The 23,170-nt window shown below is 35.8% G+C and overlaps 2 protein-coding genes across 5 annotated transcripts; one reads left to right on the top strand and one right to left on the bottom strand.

The window, feature by feature from the left end:
- The first annotated feature begins 341 nt into the window (after positions 1–341).
- On the top strand, positions 342–2,626 carry LOC108659436 (uncharacterized). Its single transcript, XM_018112349.3, has 2 exons — positions 342–2,118; positions 2,184–2,626. Exons 1-2 carry the CDS (start codon positions 380–382, stop codon positions 2,290–2,292), a joined length of 1,848 nt encoding a protein of 615 aa, XP_017967838.2. The 5' UTR covers positions 342–379; the 3' UTR covers positions 2,293–2,626.
- LOC108659589 (organic cation transporter protein) lies at positions 2,348–22,719 on the bottom strand. Of its 4 annotated transcripts, none has more exons than XM_089256743.1 (7): positions 22,348–22,719; positions 5,685–6,045; positions 5,386–5,613; positions 4,498–4,756; positions 4,009–4,426; positions 3,441–3,947; positions 2,348–3,374 (listed from the first exon to the last, which is right to left on the bottom strand). In XM_089256743.1, exons 2-7 carry the CDS (start codon positions 5,781–5,783, stop codon positions 3,134–3,136), a joined length of 1,752 nt encoding a protein of 583 aa, XP_089112869.1. In that variant the 5' UTR covers positions 5,784–6,045; positions 22,348–22,719; the 3' UTR covers positions 2,348–3,133. The 4 variants fall into 4 exon arrangements, with proteins under 4 accessions (XP_089112869.1, XP_030238738.1, XP_089112868.1 ...); XM_030382878.2 differs by lacking the exon at positions 22,348–22,719 and adding an exon at positions 16,621–16,776; XM_089256742.1 differs by lacking the exon at positions 22,348–22,719 and adding an exon at positions 10,450–10,666.
- Positions 22,720–23,170: the final 451 nt, after the last annotated feature.

Raw genomic sequence — 23,170 nt, 5'->3', positions numbered from 1 at the left:
AATAGGCATTATACAGCCGGAACATATCCTAAGCACATGAACTAAAATAATAATAAAATTAAATGTATTAAATAAAATGAAAGTTGACAGAAATTAAATAACATATGTATAGCCCAGTCACAGAGACTTGGATTCTCTGGCGCCAAACTAAATTTAAAAATATATTCAACTCAACTCACTGATTTTATTTAATATTATTTATATTATATTTTCCTGCCTGTTACATAGGCATGCACATAGACATTATACCCGATTTATTCAACTTAAATTTGAGCAGAATTTCAGTACTCTTTGCTTAAGCCCGCAATGAACCAATTGGCAGTTCAGTATATAAGCTTCGATCGTCAAGAAGTGTTGCTCAAGAAGAAGTGTTGTTAAAATGGGAAAGTTTTTAATATTGGTGATAGCTGTGGCATTGTATGGCACGATTACGACAGAATCTAAAACTATGATGCAGAATCGAGCAAACGAATTAAAGTGTTTCCAAAAAAAACAAAAGATTGGAAACTTATTTGTGCACTATTCGCAAAAGAGAAACGAGACTATACACAAATGTTACAAGTTGATACAATTATCAATTGAAAATATAGATAAAGTAAAGGAGCAACGGCTAAGGGATATTATAGCTGAAAGAGATGCTCAGATTCTCAATTTGACAGAACAAGCTAGAGTCATCACAGCTGAACTAGCGCTAAGGGAGAGCGCAAAAAATAAACTAGATAATAATTTGAAAAATTTTCAAAGTCAACTTGAAAAGAAAAACAATGAAATTAAAAAATTTGCAAACAAAATTAAAGACCTCGAAACAAGGCATAACAAATTGCAAGGAAACTTCAGTGAGCTAGAAGGAAATCTGAAAATATGTAAAAATAATGAAATTATAAACAGTGAGTTTGAGAACAAAAAAATGAATACCCTCGAAACAAGTTATAAAAAACTACAAGAGAACTTCACGGAACAAGAAGAACATCTGAAAGTGTGCAGAAATAGTGAAACCAAATTTAAAACCCTCGAAATAACCTTTAAAAAATTACAAGAAAACTTCACGGAGCAAGAAGAAAATCTGAAAATATGTAAAAATAATGAAACCAAATTGAAAACCGTTGAAACGAATTTAAAAAAATTACAAGAGAACTTCGCTGAACAAGAAGAAAATCTGAAAATTTGCAAACAAAATGTTAGCGAAACAGTTAATAACCTTAAGCAAGAAGAAGATCTGAAAATATGTAAAAATAATGAAACCAAATTGAAAACCGTCGAAACGAATTTAAAAAAATTACAAGAAAACTTCACGGAACAAGAAGAAAATCTGAAAATTTGCAAAAATAATGAAACCAAATTGAAAACCGTCGAAAAAAATTTGAAAAAATTACAAGAAAAATTCGCTGAACAAGAAGAAAATCTGAAAATTTGCAAACAAAATGTTAGCGAAGCAGTTAATAAACCTAAGCAAGAAGAAGATCTGAAAATATGTAAACATAATGAAACCAAATTGAAAACCGTCGAAACGAATTTAAAAAAATTACAAGAAAAATTCGCTGAGCAAGAAGAAAATCTGAAAATTTGCAAACAAAATGTTAGCGAAGCAGTTAAGAAACCTGAACAAAAAGAAGAGAAAGATGAGAGCAAGTGTCCATCCTTTGGCGGTGCCCATCTAATTTCACTTCCGAACCGGGAGGCTTTCAAGGTGCCATGCGCCGTGGTCGGGTCTGACAAACAGGTCTGGTCCATTGTGGAGCGTCGATTGAATCAGAAAATCAACTTTAACCGTGGGTGGGCGGAATATGCCCAAGGTTTTGGCGATTTCAGCAGTGAATTCTTCATTGGGCTGGAAAAATTGCACCAGATGACGTCATCGAAGCCTCACAAGCTCTTGATACGATTAAACAATGGCCAGAGCGTCAAAACCGCGTCCTACAGCAACTTTCGAATTGGAAACGAGACTGAGGGCTATGCCATACAATCACTGGGTGAATACTCTGGAGACGCTGGCGATGGATTGAGAGAGAGCCTAAATCAGAAGTTCAGCACCTTCGATCGCGACAATGATCTATTGCACGATGTCAACTGCTCCAAGGATGCCAGCGGCGGTTGGTGGCAAACGAACTGCGGCAAATCGTAAGTGAATGGTAATCGAATTTACTTCTATTACTATTAATTGATATTGTCTTGTGCTCCAATAGAAATCTAAACTTTTATCTCAGAAGCAACATGGTCTACTGGGACGGTGTCATAGATTCCATATATTCCGTCGAAATATTGATACGTCCCACAAATATCGATGGAAATTGAGCAAATGAAACCCATTAAATTCGATTCTCATATTAGAAGTGAATAAAAAATAATCTTGTTTAGATTTGTATACATGTCGCGTTTTTTTTTATTTGTTTAAATTGTTTCTAAAATTGTAGTTATTATTATATTTGCATTGAATCAAAATAAACTCTGCTTAAATATTACAGTAATACACTTATGCTTAGCTAATACATATTACATTGATGTAAACGTTTATAATAATAAGTATTCAATTCATTCAGTTAAGTGAAATTGTGCCGCTTATATGTTAACTTTGCGATTTCGATTCCCATTTCGACTTTGATAACCTACATACTTTTGGAAAATATTCTCGATAGCTTAATTTTGATTTAAGTTATGAGTTACTAAAGAATATTGTTGCTTACAGTCTATATAAGTATATAGGCCTACAATTTAAGACGTATATGAGTGTATATATATATATATATTTTATATTAATAATATACATACATTTGTATAGATAGATATATTTATGTATATAGATATATGTATTCGTGTATAAATGTGTGTGTGTGTGTGCTTTAGCAAGAAATATTTATCGAAAATGTTCTACAGATACGTGAGCATAAAGTTTGTAAATTTTAAGTAATCTTTGAATAGTTATTTTGAGGTATTCACACAGCTAGCACTGCTTTAGAGTTATGTTTTAAATAATAACTGCTGCATTATTAAGTCAAATATTCAGTATTGTTCAGCTGCCTACTTAGGGCTATTGTTATTGTAGTTGCTTGATTGAAAGTGTTAGGTAGTGCTTATAAGGGGCCATAGAAAATTGTTTAACTAAACTACAAGCTAGTCAAAGGCATTAGAGATTGGCTCAATGCTTTGCATCCTTGAGGGCCTGCTCCTCGCGATCGGCATCGATCAGCGACTGTTTGCGCTTGCCGTATTGTCCGGACTCCACCTGCTGCTTGGCATCGATGAGCGAATGCTTGCGTTTGTACTTTTCCATCTCAGAGTCGGAGTCATCGTCGTCGTTACGGTGCAGGCAGGGGAAGTCGAGCATGCGTTCGCCCTTGCCGAACACCTCACCCTCCTCGATGGTGGTAGGAAGACTCCTGTCGTATCGAAAAAAATCCAAAATTGAGCAATTTGCTGGGAAAAATTAGAATTCACACACTTACCGATTGAGGGTCTCTGGCAGAAGCAGGCATACAAAGGAGCCAGCAAAGAAGAGCACACCCAATATGATTGAAGGCGCGGCCTTGAAGAACGTGCCCAGCCATAGGATGTAGGGCGCCAAGAAGGATGCCGCAAAGCCGGCCACATGCACCGCAGCCACGCCCTGGCCGCGCACACATGTGGGTATCAGTTCTGTCGCATACTGCGATCCCGACTCGTACGAGATGGCCACGCCGAAGCGCGCTGCGATCGTCAGACAGGCCAACAAAATGGCATTGTGATTGTGCTGCTGATAGGCGATGGCAATGCCAGCGGCAGCCGTGAACAGGCCACCAACCAGCAGCGAGCCCGATGCCATGCCTTTGCGTCCGATGCGATCCTGGAGCAGCACCAGCAGAATACTAGAGGGCAGCACCGCCAGGGCGCTTAGCGAGAACATGATGAACGGCGAAATGCCCATGCCTTCCACATTACGCGACACGGCGTCGTAGCACAACGTGATGACCATTCTGCAATACGCGGCGTATGAGCAATGTGTCACATCAATGTTTTATCCATGGGATTACTTACGATTTGAAGAACAGAATCAGCGTGTTCTTGCGCATGCGTGGCGTCTTAAACATGTCCAACAGCGTTGCATGCTTCTTATCATCGCCGCCCTGCATCTCACGGGTCATTTGGCAGTGGCGCCTGAACTCATCGAATTCCGCCTGCGACACATGGCGACCATTGAATCGGGCGACGCGCTTGAGCCGCATTATGGCCCCATCGATGTCGTTGCGCGTCACCAGCCACTGTGCGCTCTCCTGCACCACAAAATAGTACAGCACCACCAGCAGTATGGGCAGCGATGTGCAGGCCAGGTAGATCTGCCAGTGCCCGGCCAGCACGGCCAGCCAGGGCGTGAACACCAGGCCCAGGCAATAGAACAGACCCACAGCCATATTCAGACCCAATGTGCGCATGCTGGGCCGTATATATTCGAGTACTGCAAAACAAGAAATTGAAGATGATTAGCAATCAAATCTTTATTTTGGGCATTCTTATGCATGCACTTACCTATAATATACATGAGATAAAAGTTGGTATCGGCCGCCAGACCCGATATGAAACGGCAGAGGGTAAATGTGGCCACGCTCTTGGTAAAGATGGTAGAGAAATCGCCAGCAAAGCCGCAGAAGTTCGACAATATCAGGGCTGGCACTCGTCCAATTTTATCAGACAACAGGCCATAGAACAGCGTACCGACAACAGACCCAATGAAGAACAGCGACTGGCCAATGCGCGCCTTATACGCTGAGTCACAGACCCAGTTCAGCTGTTGATGGATTGGAAGGAAAATAAATAAATTAAATAAATAAAAGCAAGTTCAATTTATGTGACTTTCAACAAACAGACGAAATCGAAGAATTCTTGATTTTTAAATACCCTTAAACCTGATGGGTCTACGAAAAATGTTTTTATTTGAATTTAATATTTATAATGATAAAAACAAATACATTTATTGAAGTATGTTAAGCAAATTATCATAGCTGCTGATGTTGGTTAAGGGAATTTCGCCTAAGACCTATTTGTAGTTCTGCTCTATTTGGTATTATTTCTTATCGAGGCAAATCTTAAAAGCATTTGATTAAAATTCTTTATAACTACAAATATTATTTGGTAAAAAACATTATTTATCATAAAAATTTCTGGATAGTTGTGGATATATTTCTAATAAAAAATGTAAAATGCAGATAAACAAAACAACACCTTGATAAATCCTGTACTTAAGCCTAAGTTGTAGCTATTCTTCATTAAATTTAAATTATTACAACAATTTTTTTTATATAAGTCTTACATTTTTGTATTCCTAGGATAGGTAGCTATTTTACATGACAATTCCATTATTATAATCATTTTTATTTTATTTTTTATTTTTTTTTTTTTTTTTTTGGTTCAACTCACCTCGGTGTTCATGCTTCTATAGCCAAAGTCATAATTATATATCCACTTTTCGCATTTCTCCGAGCTGACTGTGACCACGCTGCCATTGATGTCGGCGAGGCGTGTGCAGGAGGGATTCTCGAACTTGGCATAGATGTCGGCGATCTCCTTATATGTCATGTTAACGAGCTTCTCATGATAGCACCAATGATCCGGCACGAAACTAATCACAGTTTGTGTGAAATAATGCTGCAATGATTCATTTTCGGATTTCAGTAAGCAATCTGGCTGAACACATATAAGCTATAAAGCGTACGTACCATCGATACGATGATATTGATAAAGCCAAAGAGTGCGAGTATCATAAACTGATAGCGATTGAAGTCGCCGCATTTGGCAAGAATTTGATCGAAGTCCATTCTGAGCTCTGCTGATTTGCTCTCCAATTGGATGTATTTGATGTTTTGTACTCTGAGGGGTATGTAGCTGCGTGCTTTTCCTATATGCCGGATGGCCCTCAAGTATAGGGTATCACAGTAGGTTACGTCTGTGCATGTACGTGTTTGTGTGTATTTGTGTCTGTTGTGAGTGTGTTTCTGTGTGTGTGCGTGTGTGTGTGTGAGGGCGTGTATTGTTATCCAAAAAACAAATGTCTACGCATTTGGTTCACATTTGTTTTGTCTGCGAATGAAACAGGTAAACGAAAATCTCATTTAATGATCAAATATTTTATACAAATATGTTTTCTTACAAAGCCTGAATAATGAATATGCCAAAAACATAATTAATCAGATTTAAAGTCATCTGAAACCGTCCGCCTAATTAAATATGCAAATATTTTGCGAAGGAGAAAGTGAACTGAGGCAAAGTCGAACGACTTTCCCAAGTCAGTAATTGCAGCCTTCTGTTATTTATTTATTTAATTCATTTATGGTAAATTATAAATTATAAACAGATGTATTTCTGAGAAATATTTGCATGGCAGTATTTTGTTAAATTACATATAATTCAGTTTTCATGAAACTGTAATCTAGACTTGAATGTATCTCAATTAAAATTATATAAAATAAAATAAATATACACTTTAATTGACAGGGTTAGCCCATATTTTTGTGGTAATTTTTTTTTTTTATCCAAGATAAAGAGCAGTGGCTGACTAACAAGCTAAACTAAGGCCAGATGTTTCTGTCGTGCTGCGGAACTATGGTATGAGAAATATGCCCCTTATCAGTGGCATAGTATTTATATCGCTCAGATACAACTTCGCACTGCACAGCAAGGCACCAGCTGCCGACTGACTATTGCTGACTAATTGCTGCCGAATTCTGACTAACACACACAAACACACACACACACACACGCACACATTAGAAGCCAGAACCCTGTTGATTCGTACGCTGAAACCTCATCAATGGTTGTCAAGCAGTTTCAAGTAATCGAGCTCTCATTGAGCGAAGCACGTGTTGCTGCCCAAACCCAATTGACTAGAACAGATTTTGCCATTTTTATCAGGAACAAACAAATGCCATAAATTACAATAATAATTCACTGCGAACTCCTGTTGTGCAGCTTTTTTTAAACAGAAATGTACTTGATTTGATTGGAGCTTGGGTATGCAATTCGCAATTTTATATGCGTTGACATATATGTATATACAATATATATTTTTTTTTCTTGACTCCAGTTTGAATATTTGTACACATTTATAACTGGTTTCGCAGTAATTGCTAAGCAACTGAGCTCCGAAATTTTTAAAGACTAAAAACTCGCGTTCGCTTTAATAACTTGTTCAAGGTCCTTCAATTTTGTTATTTGAGACTCGTTTGAATAAATTTAAGATTTCATACTGTTCTACGCCAGCCGCATACAAAAAAAAAATAAAAATAGCTCATAATAATGATGATCTATTAACATGAAATTACCTGAAGTGCAGCTTTCAATAAGTGGATATTTATTATTTGTTTGTTTTATCTACCAAGTTTTTCTCTAAACACACACTGAAGCAAGAGAACAAATTTTGTTTACGAACAGATCGAAACAAAACGGAAAACAGGTGCGTATACACAATTTTATTTTTGAGAATCAAAGTTCTGTTTCGCGACAGCCTTAATTAGTATACAAATGTTTCTGTATATTATATACATATATATGGATTCTTTATCGTGGCCGATCTTTCTTTTGCATATATGCCAAAAGTTCAACGGCTCCAACTGTCACACACGTCACGACCAATGAAAGCAGTAAACGGAATTCGAATTTGCTGATTTTGTCTTTTTGTTACTCTGTTTCATTTATATTCTTTCGAAGTAAAACGAATTTCGTTTTTGCTCTTCTTCTTTAGGGTTTTTAGCAATATTTTTGGCAGCTGATGTTTTGGGGTCTGTGTTCTGGCGAACGGCCCGTTTAGCGCGCACTTGTAACGTGCCCCACGACTATCACTGGCGATGTGTATCCACGAAGTGTCTTTTGCGTACTGAGCTAACCGTTGGCGCGTTGGTTTGTTTATTAAAAACGAGAAACAGCTGTTCGACTGCATGTTGGCGCCTGCGTCGCCGTCGGCATCAGCGTCGCGGTCGACGCTAACGCCGCATGGAATAAAATCAAATCAACAGGCCGACCAGGGACAGAGTTTTGATTGAATTTTTGTTTGTGCTCGGCGGGAGGGGCAACTGTACTCCAGTCAATCAAACTAGTTTTCGCGGCAGCTAACAAAAAAAACAGGTCAGGAGCTGACAACGGAAAAAATACCCGCATAACGTCTAAGGCAGTTAGACTCAAGCCGTTGTTTTGACTTTTACGAGCGTCCACGCGGCGTATACGGGATTAATGGATTCGATACGATTTCATTTGATTTACATGCTCATATCTGCCTTGTGATTACGCATCAATAAATATATGAAATTGCTACGCTAATTTTTGTGCTAAATAATACATTTTCGCGCCATCTCTGAAAAACATGCTACACTACAATTTGACCACAGCTTTGCCTTCTACTTTCGATCGATAGCTTTATGATTGTTTACTTTATAAGCCCCACACACACGCTGGCGCTCTATAAAATATGTGTTTTTCTTTAAATTTATTTCACAATAGGGAAACTACTAAATGGCGTCAAAATATGATTCATGCATTTAAGAATTGCTTGCTAATTGCTCAGATATCAAATCTGAAACTTGAACATCATATATGCTTTTCTGCTGTTCATCAGGCATTCACATTTTCATACTCATACAAAATTCATACTATATAATTCGACATCAATATACAGAATATTTCTTACAAGCGATTTCATGGAAAAAAAAGTAGCTATTGATATATACAAAATATTCCGGTTTTTTTAACAAGTAAAAAAGTAGCAAAGCTTTTATTGTAATAGTTCGAATAGAGAATACCCTGAATGTCATGAAGATTTCTTTTTGAGTGTTTTTTTTTTTTTTTCAATTCAGAGGAATTAGGAAAGATCTCCAGAAGCCCGAGTACTTTTCTTCTTCATATACTATGAAAGTATTGCAGTTGATATCCCTCTTAAAAATTAATATTCAAATGCTCACATTTATAGCACTATCACAGAACCGAATTTTAAGCAAATCTTTTGATAAAATTCCGAAATAATATAGGTATATATGTATATCAAATTACCATAATCATGCCAATTCAGATTTCGGCTAGACTGAACACATCTTGAAGTTCATGACTGTTGCCCAGTCACAATAATCATGGAGTGCTGCCAACGCTATCAGTTGCAGGCCAAATCAAAGCTCATGGCTAATACCTTAATGTGCAATTATAGATTAATAAATGACTTAAAGTCGAAAGTAAGCACAAATGTGATTAGATTGTCCAAAATATGCACTTAAGTAGTTAAAAAGTCGTTGAAGTGCTAATGGGTTTAGTGTTTAAAACTATTTGGGCCTGTGCAAAGTACGTCGTATCGCAGACATATGATCTTATCGCATTTCCCCCTAACAGACGATCGTCACATGTGCGTTGGATCAACTGTACCAAGAGCGAGTACAGCTGGCCAGCTGTGCGAGTAGAGTCGAATGCAGGCAGACTGAAAGATATAATACTGCGCATCCAAATATTTACATGAATGAAATTTCCTTTGTTCGTTGTCCGTTGGCAACGCAACAAAGAACAAAGAACGACTCAAGGTATAAGAGTAGAAGAAGAAATCCCCCCAAGGCGAATACGAATCTCTTATATCAAACCAATACCGAGACCAACTAACGACACGAGACTCTTGAGTGCCAACTTATCACGAATACGCCGTGTTGTCAAGACTACAATCAGAAGCTTATTAGAAAGTAACTCGAGATAATTATAATACAATTTGTAATGAAGTTTAGACCATTTCATAATTATCAATGCCATTTGATTTTATATATAACTTTATGTATATATGTATGTATATAATTCTGTGCAAAAAATAGTCTGGCTGTGGCATACACAGAAACTATAATAACAATTGAAACATCTGGCTTTACAGTTGCCAATGCTAAACTTAACACCTACTTGGCGATTTACAAATAATATAAATAACTCTTAATCAAATAATCAAAAAAAGGAGTGGCTGAACTAACAGCTAAAAATATTATCAACATAGACAAACAAAGCTGGCCCACAATGATTGAGGTAACTTTCGTTTCATTTATTTGCATACAAAATATTTCTTGCATTGCGGCCGATAAGGAAAAGTTCACATTTTCCCATACATGAACCACGCATTAAAAAAAAAAAAAAACAACAATTTCTTATCGTTCGTATATTTGTTTGCACAATTCTCATTTCAGCAAATATTAAGAAACCAAACAAATTTACGCTGCAAAAACATTGCCAAAATATTGGACTTAGTGTTAAACGAAGGCAAACTGAAAAAGTTTCTTTTTTTTTACAACTAATTTTATTTTTAATTTAAAAATTTATTTTTATATGAATCGCATTTCGCAAACCCGAAAAAAAGCAGCTGACTCGCATTATTTTAAACTTTTTATATGCGACGGGGTTTTTTTTAGGAACTGTGCTTCACATATATTCGTGAAAAATTTTATTGTATTACGAATTAGTTAATCAAATTGAACTTACTAATTATGAAATTTTTACAATGCTTTGCACCGAAATCAGTTCAATTTTTTTGTTATACTCGTTTTCCACGCGTAATAAACGCGTGCGATTGGGAATATCCACACGTAATAAATTCACCAACTCTACCACACACACACACACATACACATAGATAGACACGAACACAAACTGAAATGCATTCGCATTCACATTCACTTGTTGCACTTTGCCGCTCGATCTGCATCTGCAGCTGCTCGCGTGACAATTGAGTTCGCTTTGACATCAAGTTCAACAAATGGCTTCGGCTTTAAATGACTTGCGTGCCAGTTTCTTTCAATTGCCCCTGCCTGTATCTGCTAATGTGTTGGTGTGCGTGAGTGAGCGAGAGTCGGAGAGAGCGCCAGTGTGGAACAGACAAAGAGTTCAAAAGGGAGACGTAAAAAGCCAGAGAGCAGGAGAGAGGGAGAGAGAAGTAGTTCTTACAACTGCTTTATAAATTACTCCTTTGTGTGGACTACTCACACATGCAGCAGCAAATCAAAGGCAGAAGCGAAAGAAAAGAGATGCACATAGACAGATGCACATACTCATTCACACATGCATAAGCTTACATTGTGGCTCACCCCTATGCTGAGCATTTGTGTCTGCTTCTCTAGTACCATGGCGTCATAATGTCTTTAATTGTTAATTGTTAAGTAAGAAAGAGTAAATAAATATTTATATACAAATTCATCGAGCATTGCAGCCAGAATTTTATAGAAATAATAGATTTGCTATATATGTACATATTTATTGTACATAATTGAAGAAATGCTGGCACTTCAATTTCATTCATATTCAATTGTGTTTAATGGCAAACGTTTGTTTTCCTTTGTCACTGCCTAATTTCTAATAAATATTTAAATTAATGTTTCCATATAAATAGTTGTACGAAACACTTGCCGTCAATTGATGTGAGGCATTCAAAATGAGCAAACAATCAAAATTGTGTTTTCTTTAATGAAAATTGTACGATGTGAAGTGCCTCATAATGCAATTTACATGTTAAACATTTAAAAGAATTATAAATATATATTATAGAGAAAAATATTGCTTTATTGTATTCCATGTCAAGCAAAGCTAATATTTAAATGGATTCTCATAGTGAAATTGTGTATATATTTAATATTTATTTTCAATCAAATTCTATTCTGTAATAAACACCAAGAATCAAAAAGTGAAATCCACCTGAAAACTGTATGCATATCATTCGATTAGAATTTACTCTATTACAGCCTCAGTTCTTAACAGTAGTGCGATGTTTACTCAATTAATTATTACAATTATTTACAAAAATAACCCACTATTGTTAATTACTAGTTGGATATACTAATCTATCACAAGCCACGAGCTACCTAAACCAATTACGCTCAAATGATCTCATCTAACATATGAAACAAATAAAATAAACTCCAGATGAAATAAGTCAATCAGCGAGAAGACATAACACTTGTTTATAGATTTATGGATCTGAATTATTTTTATAGACTGACAACGCCTTTTAATTGCCTGAGCTATTTAGTGGAGATAAATAAATGTTTACAGTACCGGAACTGATGAAGTTTAACAATATAAACACTATAACAATATAAATCAATATGTAGTCTATGTAAGGGCACGAATTTGAACACTTGGAAAACTACAATGGATCTGGATGATAAGATGTGGCCGGGCGTGCTCGCAGCGTAGTTTCTGGCCTAGCTACAGCTCCAGCGACATTCACAAAGCTCGCTGAGAGCTTTGGCCAGACGAGTCAGCACTGAACCAGACTGGTTAGCGCCGGCTGTAACCAATTACCAGATTCTGCTTGGCCATACACCTGCGAGACATAAACTGAGAGAGCGAGAGAGAAGATCTGGTTATTTGTTGATAATGGCTTTATATGCAATTAAAGCCATACCCCAACAAGAACTTTACTCGATTGCGATAAACATAGCCTCACAGTTATATTTCAGCATAATTGGCTCGAGTGTGGCTGGAATATTTAATATACATATATACATATGTATACACATATACATACATATATCTATGTAGTTATCCTCTGCCTTCCCATTCGTAGCAAATAACAATTTAAAGCAATAAGAGCTCAAAAAAAAAAAAGCGTGCCGCATGAAGTTGTTCTTGAAATATAATAGAATAGAATTCACGGACCTTGGACTCATGGAACAATATACTTGGACTGATCCAACTGATAGCTAGATAGTTGCAAATAATTGCTTAAGCTTTATTTTAATCAGCTCTTTGCATTTAAAACTTTGTATTGCTTTGTTTTATTTATTTTGTTGTTGGTTTGGTATTCAGAAAAACTACAAGTTCTTTTGGAATAATTTGTTTATATTTTTTTGTACGCAAACACAACACAACAGCCACAGCACAGCAACAAATTATTCAGAAAATAGCAAAACACTTAAGGGATTCGCCAAAATACCGCGAACCGTTGTTGATATCAAAATAAATCAATTGAGTGCCGAGAGACGGCGGGCACGCGTATACAAAGTGATCTCATATTTGATTATGTTGTGCCAGCATAAATGCCTCGGAATATTCCATGAAATCATGAAACCGTGACGTAAACAAACTTTTAACCGCTGGGTGTGGTCCTCCAAAGCGCGGTAAGAAAATACAAATAAAAACAATAAACTGAAATCGAATTGTGAAGAGCATAGCGAAAATGTTTCACTTTTAGCTGAGATCAGCTTTGGGGGTCGAGTACTTATAGAAATAGCCAGGGAACCGCTTGCATTGGGTTATTGTCAGCTAAAAACCAGAAACATCAGACTTTCAATGATCCTCACGATGCATTTAAATGCACACTCAGCGACTGTAATAAAAACCCCAAGCAGCTGATACACTAGTTAGACAATAGCGTAGACAACAGCTATGACGGGACGTTCCCCAATCAAATCAGCTGTACGAACGACCATAACTAGCACCCATACTGACACCCAGTATAGGTAACAATCTAGACACACCTATACACACGAATATGATTCTTCAGCTACAACAACGTCATCATCGTTGTCGTTGTTGTTGTTGTCGTTGTCGTAGTCTCTGTCGGCACACGACGCGAGTGCGCACAGATAAGCGCCTGGCAAACACGTTGGACGACGAGCGTCTATAATATAGAGCTCCGAGCAGCGGCATGAGAGTTCTAGCCAACTATGACCAGGCAAAAATCGTACAGGCCGCAATTAATTTCTGACTCTCAATCAAGCAGTGAGACAAAAACTAAAAGTCTATGCGGGCACTGAAACGCTTGGCAACTGCTACAACTCAGATATATAAAAATATACTTTTGCAGTATATCATATACATATATAGAGATACTCATCAATATATATTTGTATATATATATAGCACACAATCATACAAGCATAAGAAATATTTATCACCGACGCACTTAACTTTTGTTTTTCCTCTCATTTAAAATAAGTCAAAAACGTGACAAAAGTATTTGTTGCTATTTAGCTAAATTTATTTATGGACTGCCTGACTGTGCTTTTTTCTGCCTCTATCTCTCCCTCTCTCTCTCTCTCTCTCTCTCACCCTCTTTTTGTTTCATTTCAAAATTTAAATTAATTGCTTAGTTTCTGTAAGTTGTTTTGCGATCTTTTGATCTCTCAAACATTTAAATGCTGAAAGGAAACCTGTTGCTGAAGATTAGAGTTTTTTGTTCGAATCTCGCCTCGCAGAAAAACCAGTCAACAACAACAAGATGCATACGAGTGGAGCATGTTATTAAGCATCGTTTGCTATGATTGTGCATAGCAGATTAGTTCCAAGAAATCAGATAAAAATAATGAGTACCATATGCTAGCCAACAACAACTCGTTAGTCGGCACAAAAAAAGCTTTCTTTTTGTTCTGTTTCGCTCTGAATCCATTGCTAAAGAGTAAACAGGGTATTACGATGATTTGCGGATGCATATAATATAGAGTATACTTGCCTAGCCTTATAAAGTTTCTAGATATCATGCCTCATATCATCTGTTTCGTTGGACTATGAATCTGTCTAGACGATTTCAGTTATAATTCCTTGAAGTTTGTTTTGTCATCTAACAAATAATAGTTGAATATACATATATGTCTATAATATGTAAATCTATAATATGTAAAATGTATTCGTAGTAGTCGAAGTGTTCCCTAGTCAGTCATTGCCCACAGAGAATTCAATCTAACTTGTTTTCATGCGCTTCATAAATAATGAATTATTGAATGAAGTATGGAGACTATACATGTGGTTTACCTAGAAGTACGTTCACATTTACACTTTGACTCATTGATGTCTGTCTAAATTAATTTATGGACTTGTCTGATTCTATTGGATAAGCTGAAAATACTTACAGGGAATTACACAGACCAACAAACAAACAATGCCGTTAGGCAAATAAGATAAGACAGTTTTCCTATTTGCATAGACTAGATATTCAAGTAGTAAGATTTAAAAATCTATTAATATGGAATTTCTAATAAAATTAAAAAAAGAAAAAAAATCACATACAATTATATCTTCAGTTCTTCGCTGTAAAGCCTAAATTATTTCCATATAATCAACAAGGCATATTGCTCATATAGACTTATGTACATATAAATATACCGAAATATTGCAAAATTTATCCAAGTATCCACTTTACACGTGGGAAATATAAAAATTTGTTTACAATTCGAAAATGAAAACCAAATCCTGCACAATTTGCGTAGTTAAACAGCCAAGGTACAATAAATGAGCTGTGTATATCTGATTAATATTGCACATACATAGATATATAATATATGCTCATATTGAAAACACATGTTCACAAATGTTTTATCAATTGAATTGGAATACCATAGATTTAACAACCAAATGGAAAATATTCTATTTTTGAAAACATATTTTAGAGAATAAATTAATTTGTTGTACTATCTATAATTGTAAAGCAAAATATCTAAATCTGTTTACTAATGTAAGCAAACCTCGTAGTGCTGTATAATTTACGCTCTGTTGTGGTTCTATATATCCCAATATTGAACATTAATATCGCTCTCCAAAGTCCACAAAACCATTTAGGTACTTAGAAAGTGCAGGTACTTCGGATACTTGTATTTTCACTTTGCTCATAACAGTGCCATTCAAATGATTACGCTTGCTGAATGAAATATGCAATAGTATGTTGTTGCTGTTGTTGTAGTTGTTGTCAAACTTTGCAATCGTTCCTCTGTGCCTGTTTCAATGATGTCGCTACCGGCGTAGAATAATAAAATATTTGTATGCGGGCACCAATTGGGGAGTCGTAAAACAAAATAGACACATATGTACAAATGTACATATGTATATAGACAAAAATATAAAAAATAAAAATTTATGTACATATGTACATATATAAATAATAGTATTTGAATGCCAGAGTCAGTGACAAGTGAGGTGTCTAAGGAAATAACAAACATTTGGCTGTAGATCAATTAGCAACAACATTTTTAAAAGTGTATTTCAATGTATGTATGTGTGCATACATTTTTGAATGTTTATGTGTATGTATGTTTCTTTTTCGTATGTATGTGTCTAATGTGTGATTTTTGTTTATTTTTAAAAAGCACACTTACACACCTAAAGCGTGCCAAAACATATACACACTCACAACACTCATACTCATCCACGCACCCATATACATACATATGTACATATATGCATTTGTGTTGAAGCCGTTGCCACAGTGGGTTGCATAAATTTGTTAATTGCTATTTTTATATGCGACACTTGGCGACTGAAATCGATTCGAATATTGAAGAAAACTTTCCGCTGGTCTGTGAGAACTTGGTATGACGCCGCCCGCCGCTGCATTTCAATTGTCGTCAATTAATGATTCTCATAACACTACACATAACATACATACATACATACATACATACATACATATATGTATGTATAAATACACACCATTTATGCCTGCCTGCACACATTTGTATGTATGTATTAAATATTGCACTTTGTAGTTATTGTTATTGATATTGGCTCATTGATTTTAATAAACAAACTATTTATAAAGGCGAGCACAATGCACTTGAACTTTTGATCGTCCTTAAATCTACAATTTACAATTACTATTTTTCACGTTTTCTATTCTTGCTTGGTCTGCATCGCAGCCAGACCTACACACTGTTCACTATCTACCGTTAAGTCTGCTGAGTGCGTTTAACCATGCTCCGACTGCTGCTCCCGTTTTGTTATGTATTTTGTGTGCTTCTGTTTCGTGGTCGTCTGTTGCGCGAGCGCCTTCGTATGACTGTTCATCGCTGATGCTCCTGCTCCTCCCCAGGTATTCCGAATATCGGCCATGACTTCGAGAGCCGAAACAACCACAACAACAATTGATGAGCAAGAGCGCAGATGCAATGCAAAATAATCAAATGATAGACGACTAGTTGCTCTCTACACAATTGATTCGTTTCTCAATGAGTGTACATTTTTACTCTATTAAAAATACATATGTATATGTGTGTAAGCTTTGATGATATACAATTAAAAAATAAGTAAAATAATAAGGTAGGGAAGCATAAGTATATTCATGAAAAGGAAAAATATTTTAAGAGTGAGAATATATACATATGTATGTATGTATATATATCACAGTGATCGTATTTGTAATTTTTTCAAAGATTTTTCTACTATAACATATTAATAACAATTTATGTATGTTATATCTAAATACGAAGGGTATATAAAATCGATGCTATTGCGTTTTCTCTGTTCTTCCACTGTTTCGCTGCGCATCCACTTTTCAAAAACACGTTGCGTTTGCAATGTTTTTCGTCTCTGTCATTGCCATTGCCATCAGCTGTTGACGGGTCGTTTTGTTTTGCTTGCCTCTGCTTTGCTTGACGCTGCTTTCTTGTGCGTTTTACATACCGTAAGCACATCGTGCTTTGCTCAGCTACTAGCTCAGTTCGCACTCAGCCTGCGCCAAATATGCTATTCATAATCTTAATGATTGCGCCTTGTTGGAAAATAATAGATTGCACGTAACACTCGCCAGCAAACAGTAGACTAAATGAAAAGCAAATGGCATTATTGTTTACGAAGCTTTTCCACTTCCTTGGCATTGAAAGCAGTTGCTGATACCGCATGAATACTGCATTATTATCACTGACAAGAACTGGTTGTAGTCGTATGCGCTGTAATTGGATTCGATTAGGAGAAATAAAAAACATCTCGGAGTACACAGTAGCTTCTCTTGCATTCTACCTGCATTGAAAGAAACCTGATGCTGGCTCTATTTTACTAAGCAATTGAACAAAGAGTTTGTCCACAGGTATTATAAGCAACCCCTATTGCTGAATGCAAAGAGAAATTCCTTTATATAAAGAAAACACTCTGACTGCAGCAGGATGAGACTCTAGGAGCTGAATTCAATGCAATTTCTCGCTGGTAAAGCAATTAGAGATGCGAAACCAGTTTAAATATACATACATACATATATTAGTTCACATTTATATTTCTAGCATTTTGAAATATAATTATACAAATATATGAATAATATAAGTATACACACGTACATACATATGTATTCTTGCGTCTGAGATTTGCATCTACATCATCCACTCGAATTAAGAGAATCGCTAATTAAAATGCCGGCGACCTTCGCAAATGATTTTCATGAATTGGAAAGGGGGATTTATATTTTCATAGGACCTAACATTATAATATACATATGTACATACATACATATGTATGTATATATTTTATGCTTGCTCATTTGTTGATTTTTGTTGGTGAAAGTCGATTTTAATTTAATATTAATTTTTATTTTGCGTGTTTTAGATATGTATATCTCATTGGAAATAATGATCTAATATTCTTATATATATGTTTGCATGTACATATGTATGTATTTGCGTATGTAAACTTAACCATAGCAAAATTGATTAGATCTTACCCCCAATCTCTTCAGATCAATTATATTCAGATTCAAAAACATATAAAATCTAAATCAAATTTGATTAACATGATCGTGTTTACAATTTTCTTTATAAGTTTTATGTATTATATATATTTATGTATATATGTATGAACTTGATTTATATTCATGTTAATTTATATCTGGCTCAAATTTACTATACAAGTCAACAATATTATTGCGCATTAAACTTTTTTTATTGCAACTTGCATTCGCAAATGTGAAAAATATTTAGAAAATGATTACATAAATCTAATAAAAAATAATAAAATATAAAATGTAAATATATGAATATATACATAAAGTTAATATGAATTAATAATAGAGTGCCATATAACTATTTATTGTTTTGATGCCTAGCTACAATCGAGTGAGTCTCAATCAAGTCCTTTGCCTGCTACGAAATTTAGGTGCATTCTCTTTAGTTGACATTGGCATTAAATCAACTGAGTTTGTTATAATAAATAAACACACTCACACGCCACAAGAATGTGCCACATGCAGAACCTTAAACCTCAAAATAGACGATATTTGTTCAAGTCAAGTTCAACCTGGAACATTTCCTGCAGCGAACTATAAATCAACAAACCTTGAGCAACATTTTCAAAACTAATCACACGCAGAGAGTCTCGCAACGCAGCGAAACATTGATGGGGATGACATCCCCATAGGGACGGGGTGGGCAAATAAAAGTCATTCCTGTCATGTAAATGAAATTGGCGTTGCTTGTGACGGTGTCTAGGGTGTTGGATATCTATTTATATAGCTGCCAAGGACAACTATACTACGTATGACGTTGTAAGAGCGAAGACATTGCGTTAAATTATAAAAAAAAAAATATACGCAAATCGCGTGTGCCGGCTGGCTACACCTAATACTCAAGATAGTAAATAATTTATAAAGAGTGGGTATATAGATTATTTAGCAAAAAATGTGACTGGCAAAGGAATGCAGCCGAACAGGAAGAGAATTTCCACATTATGATGCATATATGTATGTATTTACGTAGATGTACTTAAATCGATATGTATATACATACATACACCAACATATATGTATATGTAATGCAATTTTTTCAGCCCTTAGACATTATTTCGTATTAGTCGGTTAACTAAAATAAATACATAGCAGAATTTATTATAAAAAAACAGTAGTTCCTTTTGAATTTATATTATAAATTTTACAGCATTTCTAGATCGATAAAGGTTTTGAGCTGGTCATAACCCGTATATGTATGTATGAATATATAACATAAATTAATAATTATAATTTAAGGATAACATTAAGTATGGGCTTAACAACCATACCCCACTGTACTTTACCAAAGTCCATATAATCTAATGCCATATAATTCTGCCCAATTCAAACATAAATGCATATGTATGTGTTTCCTCTCTATGGATTACAGGGTAACTTCGAGTCCAGCTCCAATCAACCATGACGCTCTGATATGAAACATATTCATATCTACATACATCTACAGCTACTTTAATTGTATGTATGTCTGCATTTAATTTCCCTTTGTGGTAGTGCAGCTTGTTCCATTCTATTGTAATATCCGTTCAATGACTCAGCATGTTTTTTGGTGCTCCTTAATGCAAAAGCAACAGAAACTTTTTTATTTATGCTTTGTTTGGCTTTTCACAATATTGTTGCTGTTGCGGCTGTTGCTTGGCTTCTTGATGGTGTTTTGTATGTGTTCTTTTATTTTTTTTTTTTTTTTGGGAGGCAACTAATTTTGGTATTTAATTTGTGTTTGCTTTGTTAGCGCACAATGATTAGGTCGAATTTATGCGAAAATTTTATTAATTTGTTTGCCCAGGCGATTGATTGGAAATTTTCCACAACCAGGACCGGAAAATATGGCAACAATATAATGTTCAAACAGTTAATAAATTTTGTGCAGTTTACGATCCTCAAGAGTCCAATTAAAGGGTGCTATATAAAGCAGCGAAAGAAAACTTTATATTCCAGATATATGTATGTATATTTATGATGATGGAATTTTATAAATTTATAGTTGAAGCACGCTCTGCCTGATTTATTCATTAAGTTTGCACTGAGTTTATATAAGCATTGTTTATAGCCAAAAAAGAAAAAGAAAAACAAAAATTTGAATTGTAATATAATTAATTTGGTTTATTAGGCCAACTTGGAAATGTTAATCAAATTAGCCAAACATGCGCAGTTCAGCTGATGTCGATCTACGCCGAAACAATCCTGGCTTTAATGTCTACACCAATCAAGAGAAAAGAATATCGTCAGACTAACAAAAAAAAAAAAAAACTGATTGATGTGTATGTTAATCGCAATAACCCGAAATTTATAATAACTATGCACAAATATATAATTTCTGACTGACAGCCAGTGTAAACTTCCGCTTCATTATTAACCACTCTAGTGGAATAGGAACAGTGAAGCTTATCGCACCAGCCACTCACTGTTTGCATTGTAATTGGAGTGGCAAAGCCAATGGGGGGAAAGGTTCTGGGCATTTGAGCATATGGCCAACGGTCGATTATGTACAGTAACAATGCCAAAGCCCCCAGCTGGCCAAAGGTAAATAAATTCCAAAAGACATTAACGAAATGTTTAATTGCAGCCATATCATTTGATAACGTCTAATTATGCGAAGCTCAGGTGACATTGGTAAATCAATCAAAATGCTAACAATTAATGAGATATTTTATGAGTACATCAAACATCATTTATCGACGGCTAAAAGCGAGAATATTGGAATAAGAGAATATTTGATAGAGATTTATTTGTATGAGAAAATATTTAATAGAGAGTTATGTATAGAAGGTAAAGTAGTTAGAAGTGGGTTGCCATATATATATAAATGTATACAGTATTTATATAAAAGATATATATGATTCTTGCCAAAAATCGAGATATTGGAATAAGAGAATATTCGACAGAGATTTATTTGTATGATAAAATATTTGATAGAGATTTATGTATAGAAGTTAAAGTAGTTAGAAGTGGGTTGCCATATATATATAAATGTGTACAGTATTTATATGTAAGATATATATGATTCTTGCCAAAAATCGAGATATTGGAATAAGAGAATATTTGATAGAGATTTATTTGTATGAGAAAATATTTAATAGAGATTTATGTATAGAAGGTAAATTAGTTAGAAGTGGGTTGCCATATATATATTTAAATGTATACAGTATTTATATATAAGATATATATGATTCTTGCCAAAAATCGAGATATTGGAATAAGAAAATATTTGATAGAGATTTATTTGTATGAGAAAATATTTGATGGAGTTTTATATATAGGAGGTAAAGTAGTTAGAAGTTGGTTGCCATATATATATAAATGTGTACAGTATTTATATATAAGATATATATGATTCTTGCCAAAAATCGAGATGTTGGAATAAAAGAATATTTGATAGAGATTTATTCGTATGAGAAAATATTTGATGGAGATTTATGTATATATAAGTAAAGCAGTTATTAGTGAGTTGCCATATATATATAAATGTATACAGTATTTATATATAAGATATACATATATGATTCTTGCCAAAAGTCAGTAAAACGAAGCACAAAGAAAAGTTCAGCTCTCAAATGGAAAACTTAATAAAACGGTGAACTTTTTGTGAGTCTCAGAGCAGAGAGGGACGCCAAGGTGGCGGAATGCAATTGCCATGGCACTAAATCCATTCACACAAAAGCAAACACACACACATAAACAAACACAAACAAACCCACACACACACGCACACACAGGAACTAATGAAAGCAAGAAATATGAGACTGTTCCTTGAGTTTTAGCCGGCAAGGGGCAACTAAAATCGATAGTCTGCAGATCGCAAAAAGGTCATTTGAATATTTGCATGCGAGTCGATATAATTACCGATATAATTATGAAATAATAAACCAGTACGCCAGTATTTTATTGCATTTCTAATTAGGACATACCTGCGATTTCCGCCTGAGCAGCATTCGTCTGTGATACGCGCTTCTTCGGCCCTCGGCCCTCTGCGCTCTGCCCTCTGCCCACTGCAGTTGCCAGGACAACACACTTCCGGACTTAGGGCAATGTACGCAGCGACTTCATGGGCAACGGACTCGCCTCGAAGTTCAGTTGGGGGCAGCTAGCGCAGCTAGTATAGCTAGCATTTTAGCGCGTTCGACTACAACTTTGTTGTTTAGGTCAAAAGCCCGCAACGTAAACTGAAGTAGTGGCAGCAAAAGTCCGTCGAATTTCACTTCACACGGAGACGAAATGCACCACGAACCGCGCCAGGCAACCGACGTATACACTGAGTCTAGCCAAATGGACGAATGAATATGTTTATTGCTGTGCACCCCGGCTGAGCGGCTACGTCGCCAGCGACGCCATCGCCAACGCCATCGCCATTGCCTTTGCCATGTGCGCTTGTTGGCAGCACAATCAGCTGCGCTCCCAACTGCAGAGCACAAGTTTTCCCACGTGACGTCATCGTTTGTCGCATGCGCAGCACACGCGAGCGCAGCACAACAAATCATACAACCATCAAAATTGGCCAACTTGGCGAAATGCTCTCCCAAAACAGCGAGAATATGCTTCTCGCACGGCCGTACGTACAGCTTGTTGCTTTACGGCAATCCACAAACCAGCTGAGGGGGCGGGGTGGCGGCAAAGGGCAACGCTTTGGGGTTGATGCCGGCGCTGCACTACAGCAAATGTGTGGGGTCTATGCGACTGTGCAGGAGCTTCAAGAAAATGGACTTTCAATATAATTATGGAAGAGGGACAGAG

The sequence above is a fragment of the Drosophila navojoa genome, chromosome 2, assembly GCF_054131105.1.
Source record: "Drosophila navojoa isolate 15081-1374.11 chromosome 2, UAZ_NAV_1.0, whole genome shotgun sequence".
Classification (NCBI taxonomy): domain Eukaryota; kingdom Metazoa; phylum Arthropoda; class Insecta; order Diptera; family Drosophilidae; genus Drosophila; species Drosophila navojoa.
Note: the sequence above shows the minus strand (reverse complement) of the source record. Positions and strands in the feature narration are given on the sequence as shown.